The sequence below is a fragment of the Heterocephalus glaber genome, unplaced genomic scaffold (assembly GCF_053883595.1).
Source record: "Heterocephalus glaber isolate CG9 unplaced genomic scaffold, H.glaber_assembly_v1.0 deba00001719, whole genome shotgun sequence".
Taxonomy (NCBI): Eukaryota; Metazoa; Chordata; class Mammalia; order Rodentia; family Bathyergidae; genus Heterocephalus; species Heterocephalus glaber.
This window is the reverse complement of record NW_028258432.1, coordinates 1,240,922-1,258,387: the sequence shown is the minus strand read 5'-3', so window position 1 is coordinate 1,258,387 and position 17,466 is coordinate 1,240,922. Positions and strand designations below refer to the sequence as shown.

The window sequence follows — 17,466 nt, the reverse complement described above, 5'->3', positions numbered from 1 at the left end:
AATCAGTCACACACTCTAGATTCAGGCACCTCTGAAAAAGAGTGAGGCTTTGGTAGGGACATCTAAACACAAGCCATAATACTAGGCAAATGCGCTACCACCAAGTCCCAGCCCTCTTTTTTCTTCTTTTGTGGTAATTAAAGTCAGGGTCTTGAGCACCATGGGCATGCACTTTTTCATCGAGTTACATCCCCAGCCCTTTTCTTTTTGTTTGTGTTGAGACAGGGCCTCGAATTTATGATCCTCTCTGCTTTAGCCTCCTGAGTAGGTGGGACTATTGGCAGAGAGTATTTTAATAGCCTTTTCAGATAATTATGATTATTCTTGTTTGCTTTGTATCTTAATCTACAAGTGATGATTTATTTGTGGTGGAAGGGATTGAAGAACCCATACTGAGGCACACCCTTATCTCCCCTACATTTGGCTATTTCTTAGTGGTTTTTGTATTGACAGTATAAAATTTGAAACCATGTTAATCAACTTTAAAAATTTTAATGTAATACAAGTAGATATTAATGAAATATAAAAGCATTTCTATGAAAAAATAATTTTTCATAACAAAAATAGAGAATAACAATGGTGACTACACTATCATGATCTTAAAAGAATATATTTTCAGGCCGGGGATTTACCTCAGTGGTTTCACCGCCTGCTGAGCAAGCGCAAGGACCCGAGTTCGATCCCCAGCACTAAAAAAAAAAAAAAAAAAGAATATATTTTCAATTGCTAATCTGTCTTTCAACTAATTTCCTAATGATACTATACCTTTTTTGTTTGCATAAAACAATTTTAATAATTAACGAAGTATCTCACACTTAGTATAATTTTGAACAATTTCTTATTTCACAATATCTCATACACATTTTCTTCTTTATTTACACTTTCAGTTTCTCACACCAGAGAAACAATGCAATATTTACACATGTGTTTGATTTTATTTCACTTCAAAGTATAGTTTCAAGGTACATCCATTTACCTAAAAAGGGCTCAAGTTTATCCTTCTTTATGGCCGAATAGTATTCTGTTACATTAAAAAAAACCCACCTCTTTTTTATCCATTCATCAGATGATAGGCATTTCAGTTGTTTCCGAGATTTAGCTATTGTAAACTGTGCTGCTGTAAACATGGATGTGCATATATCGCTGTGGTATGATGCATTGAATTCTTTTTTTTGGTACCCGGCATCGAACTCAGGTCCTTCTGCTTGTGAGGCAGGCATTGAATTCTTTAGGGAAGATACCCATAAGGGGAATAGCTGGCTCAAATGGGACCTCTAGTCCTAGTTCTTTGAGTTATCTCCATACTTATTTTGACAGTGGTTGCACCAGTCTACACTCCCACCAATAGTGGAGAAGCATTTCTTTCTCCCCACAGCCCTGCCAGCATTTGTTGCTGGTTGATTTCATGATAGCAGCCATTCTTTCTGAGGTGAGATGGAATCTCAGCATTGTTTTCATTTGCATCTCTCAAATGACCAGTGATGTTGAACATTTTTTAATGTATTTATTTGCTGTTTCTACTTCTTCATCTGAGGAGGATCTGTTCATTTCAGATGCCCATTTTGGGGTTGAGTCTTTAAATTTGTGGAGGCTGAATTTTTCAGTTCTTTATATGTTCTAGATATTAGTCATTTGTGTGAGGAACCACTAGCTAATATTTTTTTCCACTCTGTGGGTTGTCTTTTCACTCTGTTGGTGATTTTGTTTGCTGTGTAAAAGCTGTGTAATAAGATGAAGTCCCAGTTGTTGATTCTTTGTGATATTTCCCATGTGATCGAGGTTTTGTTTATAAAGTCTTTGCCTACATCAATGTCTTCAAGAGTTCTGTCCTTAGGCCTTTGATCCATTTCAATTTTAGTTTAGTGGATGGTGAAAGATAATGGGTTTAGTTTTAATCTTTGGCATGTGGAAATCCGGTTTTCCCAGCATCATTTATTAAAGAGGTCTTTCTACCTGTGAAGGTGTTTGACTCCTTTCAGTCCAAAGATAAGATGGCTGAGTGTGTCTGAGGTTGTTTCTACATCTTCTAATCTGTTCCACTGATCCTCAGGGCTGTATTTTTTGGCCAGTACCTGCTGTTTTTATCTTGGTAGCTCCGTCGCATAATTTCAAGTCAGGGATTGTGATGCTCCCTGCCTTGCCTTTGTTGCCCAGAATTGTTTTTTGCTATTCTAGGTTTCTTCTGGTTCCAAATGAATTTTAGGAATGATTTCTCTGGTCTGTGGGGTATGCTAATGGTATTTTGATTGGGGTTGCATTAAATCTGTGTAACAATTTTGGGAATATGGCCATATTGATTCTTCCCGCCCATGAGCAAGGGATAGCTTTCCATTTTGAAGTCTTTTTCAATCTCCTTTTTCAGAGTACTGTAATTTTCAATGTAAAGATGTTTTACTTTCTTTGTGAGACTGATTCCTAAGTATTTCATGTTTTTGGATGCTATTGTGAAAGGTATTGTTTCTCTGTGGTGGTTTTTTTTTTTTTTTTTTTTTGTACTGGGGATTGAACTCAGGTCCTTGCACTTGTGCAGCAGGCAGTGAAACCACTGAGCTAAATCCCCAGCAAGCTATTGTTTCTCTAATTTCTCTCTCAGTGACCTTGTTATTCGTATACAGGAATGCTATTGAGTGTTGACTTTGTATCCAGCTACTCTGCTGAATTTAGTTATTATATCTAGAAGTCTTTTGGTGGAGTTTTTGGGGTCTTCTATGTGGAGGATCATGTCATCTGCAGATAATCATAATTTAACTTCTTCCTTTCCTGTCATTCGTTTTATTTCTTTGTCTTGTCTAATTGGTCTAGGTAGTGTTTTCAGAACTATATTGAACAAGAGTGGTGACAGTGGATATCCTTGTCTCGTTGCTGATTTTAGAGTGAAAGCTTTCAGTTTTTGTTCATTTAGTATGATGTTGGCTGTTGGTTTGTCAGAGATGGCTTTTATCAGATTGATATAAAGACCTTCTATTCTAATTTTCCATAGGGTTTTTATCATGAATGGATGTTGGATTTTGTCAAATGCTTTTTCTGGGTCTATTGAGATGATCATGTGATTTTTGTCTTTGGCTTTCTTGATATGATGTATTAAATTTATTGATTTGCATATGTTGAACCATCCCTGCATCCCTGGGATGAATCCTACTTGGTCATGGTGTATATATAATCTTTTTAATGATTTGCTGCATTCTGTTTGCCAGTATCTTATTGAGGATTTTTCCATCTATATTCATTAGAGAAATTGGCCTATAGTTTTCTTTTTTGGTTGAGTCCTTCTCTGGTTTTGGTATCAGGGTAATACTTCCAGGAATTATTTTGGGACCATTGATTCCCTTTCAATTTTACTGAAGAGTTTGAAAAGTAGTAGCATTAGATCTTCTCTAAATTTCTTGTAGAATTCATCAGTGAAACCATTAAGATGAGGGCTTTTCTTGGTTGGTAAGTTTTTAATTACGTTTTCAATTTCATTGACTGATATTGGGTTATTTAGAATTTTAATATCTTCTTGATTCAGCTTTGGTAATTCATATTTATCTAGGAATCTATAATATGTATGTAGGAACCTGTCCATTTCTGTGTTTTCCATTTTACATCTTACAGGTTCTCGAAGTAGGTATTGATGATCTTCTGGATTTCTACAGGATCTGTTGTGATTTTACCCTTTTCATTCTTAATTGCCTGAATCTGAGTCTTTTCCTTCTTTGCCTGAGAGATTATTTTCTCTGTAACCTCATGCATTTTTTTTTTTTTTTTTTTTTTACTTGTATCATTTCAGAAAATTCAGGTGGGTGACTTCTGATTTCCTCTATCTCATTTTCCCCTGGACTTGTCCTAGATGGGCTGGAGGTCTGGGATTTGCATTTTGCTTCTGGGTCTTGTCATTTTCTATTTTTGTTTTTGGTTTTATTTTGTTTTCTGTGTTGATGCTTGTAAATTTCTTATGGCAGATAGCTTTATCACTAGTATGGAGTTTTCCCTAGGAAATACCTATTCCTCAGAGATGTATTCTGGGTATATGTGGGTCTTTGTCCTTATGTCTGTTCCAAGATCCTACCTTTCCAATTTATTAAGGATCAGAAGTTGCTGTTTACTTGGTTCAGCACCCAGTCTTTTGGTATTGGACTGTGGTGATGGTTATGGCTCCAGACTATCCCAGTGTTGTCATACAAGGGAGCACTGATTACAACAGGTATGACATCCTGGTAAAGTAGTACAACTAGCAATATGAATAGCATTAAGCACAGGCTAGAAACTGACAACTGTGGTAAGTATTAATTTGGTACCTTTGACCACAGGAGCAAGATCTACAGTTACATAACACAATCCAACATAAACCAGGAGCTTGTATGCAGTGAATTTTCCCTTAGTGGAGTGATTTTACCCTCTGTGGGGGGGATTTTGAGAGAGATAGGAGGCAAAACAGAGAGATAAATGAAGGGACATGTAGTAGAGGCAAGGGTGAAGGACAACAGATGATCACCCAATATTTGGGGAGCTGGAGGAACAGGGCAGGAGAGAAAGCATGAAGGATAAAGCAGAACAGTGAACCAGAGAGATAAGAGAAGATTTTCACTCATAAGAAAATATCATAAACTCAGAGAGATAGTTGAGGAAAGAGAGAAAGAAGATGAGTAGTGCAAGATAAAAATAAAGGTAAAATCCTAAACAACAACAACAACAACAACAAAACCAACCAGCCAGAAAAAAGGAAACAAAACCAACAAAAAAGAAAAAAAAATTCCTTTAGAATCCACAGTTCTATCTGAGGCAGGTAATGTCCCAAAACTGTGCTGTGGACTCCCACCAAGTCTGCAGTAGGATTAGTGCTGGGTACTGGGTTGATGATCTTGTGGGAGCTGTGGCCAGTCGTTAGCCAGCAGCTTTTTGGATGTTTCTCTCTGGCCCACCCAAGCCTCCTAATTGTGCATTACTGTGGTGCTTTCAGGCAGGAATAGCCCAGGGCTGCTCCCAGTCCTGTGTACAGTTGGCTCCACTTGGTCTTTGCATAGCCTCTTCTGTTTTACCCCACCGGTGCTTTTCTATCTTGTCCTGCCACTTGTGGGCGGGTGGGGGTGGGGTGGGGGTGCTGTCCCCACTGTGAATACAGCCCAAGGCTCCTTGGTCTCTTCACTGTCTTCGACCTGAGGTTGCCCAAATCCCGAGAATGCATCTGGGCCTTTGTCTCAAGCCACTGGTCGACAGACAGTCGATTCTTTCCCCACATCTGCTACCATGCGGTCTCCAACTTTGGAACACATGACACAGGGGAGGGAGCAGATTTCTGGTCACTCAGCTCTGTGTTTGCCAGCTAAATCTCCTGCCAGGGTGCGGTATCCTTTGTGTGGAGGAAAGCAGAAGAGACAAGAGGCCTTCTTTCCCAAGTCTAGCCTGTGTGGCTTGAGTTAGCTCACACCTTTTCATCCCACCAGTTTCTCGGGGACTTTCCAGTATGGTGATTCTTGCTTAGTGGTTCCTGTGCCACTGATAGCCCTGTGGGCTGATGCATTGTTTTATGAAGTTCCATGCCTGTATTTTATTTGATCTACTAGTCTCTTATTTCCGATTGGTTTTGGCATCAGAATTTATGTCCCTCCTTTTTTTCCAATTACCTGTGTTTTTAGTAGATTTTTCTTTGAGTACGTCCAGTGTGACTTTTCTTCCTTTCAGCCATGTAGAATCTCCATTAACTTTTTACCCTCTTAAAATATTAAACATATTGAATGCCTTGACTTTTTTTTGCATGTGTGTGTGTTTTGAGACGGTTTTGTTATACAGTAAGTCCCTGACTTAGGAAGGAGTTCCATTCCAGGAGAACATTTATAGGTTGGATTTGTTCATAAGCCTGACAAATAAAGCTTTGGTACTTCCTAGCAGGCCCTTTCACATACATCACCACTGCTTTTCATTTTGCTTTCAGACATACTGGGCTCTGATTGAGCACTGTACTACTGTACACTGTTGCACAGTGCAGTAAGCACACAGCAGTACAACTGTGACAATGTCTGGCAGATGTGAGTTACTTCTGTGATTTGTTCACATCTACCAGTGTTTGTAATGCGAGGTCCATTGGTATCTGTGAAAGTTCTCAGCTTGAATGGGTTTCAGGGACTTACTTTGTAGTCCAGGCTGGCCTTGAACTCACAATCCTCCTGCCTCACCCTTTCAAGTGCTTGAATTACAGGCATGTGGGGCTATGCCTGGCTTTTATTTTTCAAAATTTTTTTATTTAAAAATTTTTTTTCTTTTGAAGGAGTGTCTCACCATGTAGTTCAGGCTGGCCTTGAACTCACTATGTAGCCCAGGGTGGCCTTGAACTCGAAGTGATCCTCCTGCCTTAGCCTCCAGAGTGCTAGTATTACAGATGGGCACTACCGCACCTGTTTACGCCTGGCTTTTAGTATCATGACATTTGAGTGGATTTCATCATTCATTGGTCATTTGGTTTGTTTTTGTAGTGCTGGGGATAGAAAACAGGGCCCGGTACAAGTTAGGCAAGTGCTTTACCATTGAGGTACACCCTAGCCCATATTGATCATTGGAAAATGATTCACTGAGTTATATAGGCCTTCAAAGTGTGGAGATTTAATATATAGTCTAAAAAATTATACTCATTAATAAAAAATATCACCACCATGCTCATCTTAAAATCTTGAAATACTGTAAAGCTATGCACTTCATATTATTAGGTATGTTTTCCAGAATCCTTATATTTATTTAAAAGGTCAGATTTTATCATTGACAGCAAATACAGTTATGTCAGTTACTTTCCTTGAAGTGACTGTTTCACTTGTTTCTTTTTTGAGATAGTATTTGCCAAATACCAAAGTTTAAGTAATCAGTTTGTCTGTCATTCATTCTTTTAACTGAAAATGGTATTCCTCGAAAGCAGTGGGTAGTTGAGCCAGGAGCTCAACTGCACCTGAAAAGACATGTGCTCAAGGGTTGAGATCTTCCCTTTTTGGTTTTTTGAGACAGGATCTCACTGTGTAGCCCAGGCTGGTGTTGAACTCGGTGATTCTCCTGCTTCAGCCTCCTGAGTGCTAGGATTATAGGTGTGTACCACTACACCTGGCTAAGGGTTGAGATTTAATAAAACAATTTTTGGTATATCATTAGGATATTCTTAACTTTTTTTTTTCAGAGCTGGGATTGAACCCAGTGTCTCATGCACACTAGATAAGCACTTTACCACTGAACTGCATCCCAACTTTTTAACAATTTTATTTTAAGATAGAGTCTTGCTGAGTTGCTCACTCTGGCCTTGAACTTGGCAGTCCTCCTGCCTCAGCCTCCTGAGTTGCTGGGATTATAGGCATGGGCCATCCTGCCTATTTTTTTCTTAACTGTGCTTGCATGCTGGGAACAAATAGGATGACTACTTCCATGGTACCAGCAATTTTCTGTTTTGCTATTATACCATCAGTATGTTTTTTTTTTTTGGTATGGGGGATCGAACTCAGGACTTTGTGCTTTCGAGGCAGGTGGTAGCACCACTGAGCTAAATCCCCGGCCCTAGTATGTTTTTTCTGAGAATAATTTTGACCTCTTACCTACACTGAGAGAGTCATTTTTTCAGGGGTTTCTAGACTATACTTTGAGAACCAATACTTTTGGATATTTATCAAAGACCTTTTCAGGCTGAAGGTGACTGTCCATTGGTCACAAATACTTAGATTGAGGGGAGTTAATTGCTATAAAGGAAGAAAGGTTGAAGCTTATATTCAATGAAGACTTTCCTGATTCTCGTTTTTTTAATTTTAATTTTTGTTAGTACTAGTTTGTAGTGCATAATGATTAAGTTATCTGATTTTAATTTTACTTGTGGGCTGGAGATGAGGTAGATAAGTGATAAGTGGCAGTGGAGGTTTTATAAAACACTTTTCATTGTGTCTTCCCTTCCAAATTTAGTTGAGGCAATCCTGGAGAGCTGAGGGCTGGCAGGATTTCGGGGGCTGGCACAGCAGGCAGAGTAGCTAGTATGCCTCTGCAAAGTGCAGCTTAGAAATATGCAGCAAAGGAACCTTCTTTTTGTGTACCTGATTAATTCAAACATAGAGACTCAAGAAACAAGGTAGATGAAATATAACACTGGAAATTTAGAAACATTTACTCATAAATCTAAAACCTGGGCCCGGGGTTTAGCTCAGTGGCACCATGCCTGCCTCAAGTGCAAGGTTCTCAGTTAGATCCCTGGTACCCGGTACCCCCCCCCAAAAAAAACCTACCATCTAAGGATGCCAGGATTTTAAAAGGTAATCCTTAAGGGATTGAAACAAGCAGTAAGTTATGGTCATCAGGGAGTAGCTCAAATTGTTCACATAACTGCATTGTGCTCTCTGTGGAACTGTCTGTCAAGGACTCTAGAGTTGACAGTTACAAATGTCATCCTCACAGATGGAACAGGAATGGTGCTTTTTGGAGTTAGGTGTGCTATAGCTCTACTGTACACACACTGCGCAGGAAGTAGAGGATAAATTTACCTTTAATGGAAGCTACATTCATTTTATAATTTCAAAATGTTATGATTTTTTAAACACTATTTCTCAGCACAGAGAAAAAAATACTTTTAACATTTTTGGGAGTACTTTGTAGAGTGGAGGTCACTACTTGGCAGAAGAGAATGTTGGAGGAAGGCATCAGCTTTGTTGATTTTCTTTTTTTCTTTTGGTGCTGGGGATTGAACTTGTGACCTTGCGCTTGTGAGGCAGTTAGCAGCACCACTGAGCTAAATCCCTGGCCCTTGTTGATTTTCTTAATTGTAAGGTTTTACCTCACTGCCTGATGATCAGAGTCAAAAGTACAGATCTCCTGGAAGTGTACCAGCTGGAGAGAAAGCCACACCCTTCTTGCCATCATATGTCTACCCAAGTCAAACCCAAGAAAAGCTGCATGCTTCCAACATTTTATCCGATGAACAGAACTTCTGTAGAGTGACACATCATGATTTTGTTCTAACTTCAAAAAGTGCTCCTTCCAATTTGTTTTATGAGTCACAATATCAAGAAACAATTGTGAAAAAATATGATTCGAAGGAAGAAAACCAGAACCATCCTACAGGTGAGTTCCTGGCATTTCTCTCTTCTGTTCCTACCTAACTACAAGCTATTGTAAGAGAAGACCTGGCCTTTCTGTGTTTTTCCAATCCTTTGTGGTCTTCATTGTAAGGTCTTACATGCTGCTTGGCCACTGTGCCTGGACTAAAGCCATGGCTGGGCTTGCATTTGATGTTCTAAGAACGGTTGCAATGCTCATGCCGACTTCAAGTAGCATATTTTCTAAAAAGAGGGGCAGCACTTTACCCATATACTATACTGTTTTTCTTTGAGAGCTTGGAAATAGTTTGAGGTTGATTAAAATGTGTGTGGTGGGCCGGGGATTTAGCTCAGTGGTTCCGCCACCTGCCTTGCAAGTGGAAAGTCCCGAGTTCGATCCCCGGTACCAAAACAAAAAAATGTGTGTGGTAATGGCGAGGACTGTGATGTAACACGTGAGGGAAATTGGTGGTATAAGTTACTACTCATAAATCTCTTCTAACCCAGAGACAAGGGTTGTCTTCATTGTACCTTGGTATTCCCAGCACCCAGCACAGTCCAGTTAGAGAACTGCCACTTAGTGCTAGATAGTACAAACTCAAGCAGCTTTCTTGGCATTTCTGGTGTGTGTTTTGTTTAAAAGTCTTATTTTGGGTTGGGGGAGTGTTGGGAATCTACCTCAAGACCTTACATGTGCTAGGCAAGTGCTTTACCACTGAACTACATCCCCAGCTCTATAGTCTGGTTTTTTTTTTTTTTTTTGGTACTGGAGATTGAACTGAGGACCTTGTGCTTGCGAGGCAGGCATGGTGCCACTGAGCTAAATCCTCGGTGCAGTTGTTACTTTTATTGATACGGACTCTTACTTCTAGGGCTGGCTTTAAATGCCTGTGCCCAAGTGATCTTGGGCTTTAGTCTCTCAAGTACCTGCAACAATAAGCATGTACCACCATCCTAGCTATCTAGCCTTAAAAAATTTTTTTTTTTTAATCTCTCAAGTACCTGGGACAATAGGCATGTACTGGGCCGGGGATTTAGCTCAGTGGCTTCACCGCCTGCTGCGCAAGCACAAGGACTGGAGTTCGATCCCTGGTACCACAAAACAGCAACAACAACAAAAAACAATAGGTGTATACCACTCTCCTAGCTATCTAGTCTTCAAAAAAATTTTTTTTGAAGTCTTAGTCCTGCTTCCTCTTTCTCTCCCCCTTCCATTACATTGTTGTAGTTATGTTGTATGATAGTATTGTGTTCTTTTCTCACTCAATATGGAAAATTCTTATAGTATGTTTTATATATTATATAATCATACATATATATAACCGTATTATAATACTTGGCCCCAATATGCTAACATTCAAATTATATATCAGTGTTAAATATTCTTTGTGGTGGGACAATGTTGTTTCCAGTATTTTTAAAATTTAATTTTAATGTGTTACTCCATTGAGTTAATTATGTTGCAGAAAAATACAAATAATGTGCCAAATAGTATCTCTAGTTTTCATTTATGATTGGACACCTTTGTATTATATTTCTAATTTAGAGTAATCTGTTAACATGGAAAGCTTAAATGTCTTTGTCATCTTTTTTTGGTACTAGAGATTGAACTCAGGACCTTGCACTCGTGAGGCAGGCGTGGTGCCACTGAGCTAAATCCCTGGCCCCTTTGCCTTCTTTTTAACACAATATAGTTCCTTAAACTTTTATTTAGAAAAAAATTTTAAACATTCAGAAGAGTTGAAAGATTGCTGCAGTGATTATATGATTAATATTTTGCCGTATTTGTTAATATATATGTCTCTGTGCTTATATATCTACTATGTATATAATCTGTTCAACCATTTAACGGAAAGTACTATGCAGTGATCATGTTACTTCACTGCAAGTAATGTAGTGTGTATCAAGTAAGAATTAGGACATTCCTGTGTGTAACCAGAACAACATTATCATACCTAGGGAAATTAATAATTCCTCAGTATTCCAATCTGTGTGGGAATTCCATTTTCACAGAAATGTCATCTAAAGCTTTTAAAAAATATTTTTAAGGACATTGACATTAGCCTTTTGGAGAATGGCAAGTGTCCTAATTGAGATTTTGTAGTTTTTATTTTTCATATTAAAGAAATCTTTGAGTGTTTAAAGTTTTTGACATACATTACATTTTAATAAAAATTTTGAGATGTATAATAACTTGTAAAATTCTCATGTTTTAAGATTTTAGTCTACTTTTTTTGAACTAAATTGTTCCTAATTTTTATCCTAGGAGAAAATATTTTACCGCGTTGGGAGAAAATGACAGAACAGATTCAGGAAGGGAATGATATAAGCTTAAAAAAAATTGGTGATTCCTCAGAAGTGGTTAATAATGAAGAACGGTATCGTTGTGACCTGAATTTTTCTTGTTTTCACTTGAATGTGCTTCTAAGGATAAGGTTGATAATACAGCCTGTCACATACTGTCAGCATCAGGAGGAGGTTGGGAGATGCATCAGTTCAGTTAGCAAACTTTCTCACTTGGGAGAAACAACAGGATAAAATTAATCTCTCATATGGTTAAATTCTGTTATGGAGAAGAAGAATAGTAGAATCTCACATTTGGTATCATTTATGAATTGTAATTCCATAATTTAAGGTATAGAACTGGTTTATGGCAAAGATAGAGTATCTGTTTTATCTTTTAAATAGGCTTATTATTTCCTCAAGTATTTGAAATATTTTAATATATGTCAGTATAAGGAAAATGACTTTTGATTGTGGCTTTACTCAAATTGCTAAGAATCTTTCTTAATTTAAAAAGTACATATTGTGGTAGAAATGATCAAAGTAGGTTATGTGAATGTTTAAGAATATGCCAAAATGAAACCTCCAAGATGTATAACTAATATGCAGTAATTTAAAGAAAAGTGTTGGGGTTCAATTCTAAATACTGAAAAAAATACCCCAAATCATGTACAGAGTGTTATATATTTATGTATTTTTGGGGGGTTGTGGGGATTATAGCTTTCATTAGATTCTCAAAGGCGAATCTAAAAAAGGAGAAGCTTGACTTTGGGTTTTTAAAATTTTGTCTTGGTGCTGTGGATCACGCCTGGGGTCTTGTAAATGCTAAGTGCACATTCTGTCTACCATTGAGTTACACTCCAGACCCTTGACTTTGAAAAAAGTTAGTTCCTTGTGTCATTGGAGATATCTGTTTCAGTTACATTGAGTAAAATATCCACACTTACGACTTTCATGTTAAATTATTATTTTTTTTTATGATTAGGCCTATTAAAGCTACCATTAGAGAAAGGAAACAGACATTTGAAGACTACTTAGAAGAACAGATTCAGTTGGATGAACAAGAACTTAAACAAAAACAGCTAAGGGTAAGCATTTGAACTCTTTTGATTAAATTATTGTAAAGCTGTAGAGAGTTACTCATAATTTGCTTAAAAAATAACCTTTCGATTACATTGATATAGCAGAATTAATTAAAATATTGTTCTTTTATTTTAGGAAGCAGAGGGACAATTGATAATGAAAGCAAAACCCAAACAACCATTCTTAAAACGAGGAGAAGGTTTAGCCAGGTTTACTAATGCTAAATCTAAATTTCAAAAAGGGAAAGAAAGTACATTAGGGGCTAACCAGAACACTTCAGAGGATCAATCTCTGTTCAAAGTAGATAGTCAACAATTCCAGCGGAAAACTGCAGTTGTAAATAAAGAACTGTGTTCAGAGAACCTTACTGTTAAGAAGGAGAGTAAAGCTGGAAGCAGGACTGGTTTTGTCACACTCAGTCAGAAGCCAAAAGTGCCTAAGAGCAATAATAGGGAAAGTGTCTCTCCATCAGGATCAAAAATACAGACAGGGAAGAAATGTAATGGACAATTTAAAGAGAAGATCAAGTTAGAAAAGAAAGTTGACTCTAACAAAGAAAATGAACCTGAGCGTACAAAGCCCTGTGATACTGGTTGCAAAGGATGGAATAAGACACAGGGGAAAGATAGACCACCTCTTTCCATAAGGCCTGTCAGCTGCATGGCTTCTAAGAGGCCCATAAGTGAGACGGTAGAGTTGGGCTCTTCTCTTGACATTTCTCTTCAGAAAAAATTAGAGCATTGGGAACAAGAAAAGGAAAAAGAAAGTTTGGAATTAGATGAATTTTTATTTTTAGAAAAAGCTGCTGATGAAATTTCATTTTCTAGTAATTCCTCATTTGTACTGAAAATCTTAGAAAAGGATCAACAGATCTGCAAAGGTCACCGGATGTCTTCAACCCCTGTCAAAGCTGTGCAACAGAAGACACATCCGGTGGATCTCAGGACCGAGAGAAACAGCAGTCAAGGTCCAGTCCCTAACCCTGCCCTTGAAAGTAGGAGTGAGCATGAGATCACAGCCATACCACTTGATTCTGCATCCTCAACTGATGGATTGAAGGAACTATCTTGCAAAATCAGTGGCAAAGCCTTCCAAATGAACACTTCTGAAGGTCGAATGCCATGGAATGTGAGTGATGATGAAGTTGCTACAGGAAGTGACAGTAGCACTGCCTCTGAGGAACAGCTCGATATTACCATAAAGCCACCCACAGAGGACACAGAGGGAGGTTTCAGCCACAGAGAGGACAGCCCACAAGTCTGTGATGGCAAGGGACCTTTTAGGGACACTAGGACTCAAGAAAATAGAAGGAGAGATGTTGACCTGGATTTATCTGATAAAGATTATAGCAGTGATGAGTCTGTTGTAACAGAAAACATGGAAACTAAAGTATCTGAACCCTCAAGAAGACCCTTGTTATTAAGTATGAGTAAAATTGACTTTGATGATGAAAGATCTTGGACTGACCTTGAAGAGAATTCATGTAAACATGATGTTAATCTTGAGGATGAAGCCTTTTACGAGATGCCACAGACAGGCTATCCTAACAGTGATGTATATGTCCTGGACAGAACAGTAAAAAGGAAAGTTGCACCAGTCAGGAAGGGAGATGACCTGAGCAAGTCTAATAGGAGTACAAGTCCCCCTCCCACATCAGATCTGATGATGAAATTCTTCCCTTCATTGAAACTGAAACCAAAATCAGATTCACACTTGGGAAATGAGCCCAAGTTAAGTCTGAGTCAAGACCAACCATCTGGTGAGTCAGCAGAATATTTATCACAATGTTACAAATGTAACATTATTTTACCAGTATGTTGTAAGAATATATATATATATATATATATTTTTCATACCAAGGATTGAATTTGGATCCTTGCGCTTGTGAGGGAGGTGGTGTTGTGAGAATATTTAAAATCCTAACATTGTTGCTCAGTAGATGTCAACTTTAGTGGGTAATATGTAAAAATTTATTTTGATTTTTTTTTTTTGGTGAGGTTGGGGAGAATGGAACTGGGGTCCTTGTGCTTGCACAGCAGGCGCGAAACCACAGAGCTAAATCCCCGGCCCTATTTTGATTCTAAATAATGTAGTCACTAGTATAAAGAGATGCAGAGGAACTGTTGAGACTCCTTTTTTCCTTTATCTCAGTGGTGCTTGGGATGGAACCCAGGACCTCATGCATAGTCATTAAGCACATACCTTCCCAGCCCATAGCTTGCTGCCTGCCTGCCTGCCTGCCTTCCTGCCTTCCTTCCGATATAGATGTTACTCCAGAACCTACTAGATATCCGAAACGAGAGTTTGTGTTTTCTAAAAGTGAAGAATGAATTCTAGGAACAATGGAGGTTAAGAGTAGGAAAACTTTATTGAGAGAAAGATAGCTTCTAAGAAAGACCGAAGGGACACCAGAAAATGAGTTATCTGCTCACCCTGCTTCTGAAAGGTGTTTTATGGGACAAAGCCGTGAGGGATTGCAGGTGTTTACCATCACATAGGTCTGTTTCAATTATTTTACCACTTGGGCCTGGGATTTAGCTCAGTGGTTCTGCTGCCTGCCAGTAAGCACAAGGACCTGAGTTTGATTCCTGGTACCAAAAACAAAACAAAACAAATAAATAAGTAAATAAATTATTTTACCACCTCACACATTAAGTTACCAAACCTGAGCAAGAAAGCATATGGTGGGTTGGGGATTTAGCTCAGTGGTTTCACCACCTGGTGCGCAAGCACAAGGACCCAAGTTCGATCCCTAGTACCCCCCCGCCCCCCCCCAAAAAACAAGCATATGGTACAGTAGGCTTCCTTAGATCCCCAACAAGGATAGTATTTACCCCTATAAATACTGTTTTTTCTTATCCATTCACAATTTTCACTTAAAGGAAGCAGTTTGTGGATTTTCTTTGGCATATTCAAATTGCCAGCACCATTGCTCTTGTGCTTTGACTCCATTATTAAGAAAAATAAGGGTTATTTGAACATAAGCATTGCAATGCCACAATAGTCAATCTGATAATTAGATGGCCACTGAGTGACTCATGGCTGGGCAGGGTGAACAGAGGGATGATTCACGTGCCAGGCGGGATTAAAATTTGTTGATTTCTGGAATTTTCCACTTAATATTTTTGCCCTTTGCTTGACTGTAAGAAACTGAGGGAAGTAAAACTGGATAAGGGTGACTACTATAAAAATAACTTTCTGGGGCTGGAGATTTAGCGCAGTGGCACTGTGCCTGCCTTGCAAGCACAAGGTCCTGAGTTCGATCCCGAGTACCAAAAAAAAAAAACACCCCAAAAACCCCAAAACCTTTTTGTCCTTCACTAGCTCTGGTGATAGGTGCCTTTTCTTAGTGGTACCAGCATTACCATTTTATTTGTGTACTCTGAATGAATTGCTCATATTAAACATATGTGTGAGTGCATGTTTAATTCTTTCCTACACAAATGAAAACATTTTAAACATTTTCCTGTACCTTGTTTATGATAAAATTTGAAGATTGTTCTAACATATACATCTGCCTCCTTCTGTTTAATGGCTGTGTTGATGTGATGGCCTTTTCAAGATTTTATTGAAAAATTCCTTTTTATTTTATTGTAATACAAGCTGTGAATTCCTAATAGAGCATTAGGGTGCTTTAAAATGTAAGTTATGATTTATTTAAAAAACATTCTAATTTTAAAAGTAATACTTTTTGCAGGAAGTTTGAAAGCTTAAGAAGTAAAGAAGCAAAACTGTTTATAACTAAACTTTCCAAAAGTGACTGCTGTATCATTTTTGGGTACTTTCTTTCAGTCATTTTTCCTCTGTATTTGTAATATGATAGAGACATGTATTATAAACTGGCCTCATCCTGTTAGTCTTGTATTTTACAGAAGGGTAGTACCACATGATAAAATGCTTATTTCAGTTGAAGGACAGAAACAGTGACTATTTTACTATTTTAAAGAGCAAATTAGATAAAAGAAATAAATCTTGATGTGTATTTCTTTGATTAGTAGCAAGAGGCAACAAACTTTGATTTTGGTGTTAATTAGCCCTTTGAGATATCTTATAAATTTTATTTATTTATTTATTTACTTACTTTCTTTGTGGTACTGAGTTTTGGACCCAGGGCCTTTGCACTGAGCTACATCTCCAGCCTTTTAAAAAAATTTTTTTTATTTTGTGACCGGGTCTTTCTAAGTCACTATGTTGCCGATGCTGGGCTTGAACTTTTGATCCTCCTGCCTCAGCCTGCCTGAGTGCTGAGATTATAGGTGTGCACCACCATACCCAGAATTTATTGGTCTTTTAAAACATTGATTTGAAGGGCTGGGGATTTAGCTCAGTGGTTCTGCCACCTGCCCCGCAAGGACCTGAGTTCGATCCCTGGTAACAAAAAAAAAATTGATTTGAATGATTTCCTTTTATCTATAATGTTGATTTCTTGTCAAGTTGATATTCTTGAATTAAATTTATTCTTTCTGAAAGTTAGGCCAGTTTTGTTTTCCTTTTTTCTTTTTGCTGTTTGAAACTTTTATTCTAATGCACCGTGATGGTCAAGGGTTTTGTCATAGTCTTGGCTCTTAGTAGTAGAAGGTAGCTGTATTTTCGCTGCTGTGAGACCTGCTGTGAAATTCAGTATTTGTGACCTGTTTTGCAGGTGACAGTGCTCGATCCCAGGCTTTGCGAGAGAAAGTTGTTGAACTGGAAACAGAAATAGAAAAATTTAAAGCTGAGAATGCCTCCTTGGCTAAGCTTCGAATGGAACGAGAAAGTGCCATGGAAAAACTCAGGTATGTTTGTGTCTTGAGATGAGAAAATTATTCTTAAAGACTGTGTGTAAAATATTTGAGTTTTTTTTAAATTTAAATTTTATTTTATCCCACTCCCCCCTCAAGCTCTGTCCCCTCCCTATGTACAAAAGCTTTGTTTCCATTTTTTCCTTTAATTTTCACTTTTTTTCTTGTCCCTTCCTTGCTTTCTCCCTCCCTCCTCCCTTGTTCCTTTCCCTATTTGAACACTTTCTTCCCATTTCCCAGCATCGATTATACATCTCAGTTCTTACTTCCACTTCGGGTTTCTCACACCAGAG

At 38.1% G+C, this 17,466-nt stretch overlaps 1 protein-coding gene across 5 annotated transcripts in view; it reads left to right on the top strand.

Moving 5' to 3' along the window:
- The window catches only part of Cpap (centrosome assembly and centriole elongation protein), an 81,060-nt gene that overhangs the window by 20,533 nt on the left and 43,061 nt on the right, over positions 1 to 17,466 (top strand). For all 5 annotated transcript variants that reach the window (XM_021236391.2, XM_021236390.2, XM_021236389.2 and 2 more), the window contains 5 exons: positions 8,758 to 9,051; positions 11,293 to 11,404; positions 12,295 to 12,397; positions 12,528 to 14,151; positions 17,035 to 17,167. In XM_021236391.2, coding sequence (XP_021092050.2) covers positions 8,758 to 9,051; positions 11,293 to 11,404; positions 12,295 to 12,397; positions 12,528 to 14,151; positions 17,035 to 17,167 — 2,266 coding nt within the window. The remainder of the gene's footprint in view (positions 1 to 8,757; positions 9,052 to 11,292; positions 11,405 to 12,294; positions 12,398 to 12,527; positions 14,152 to 17,034; positions 17,168 to 17,466) is intronic.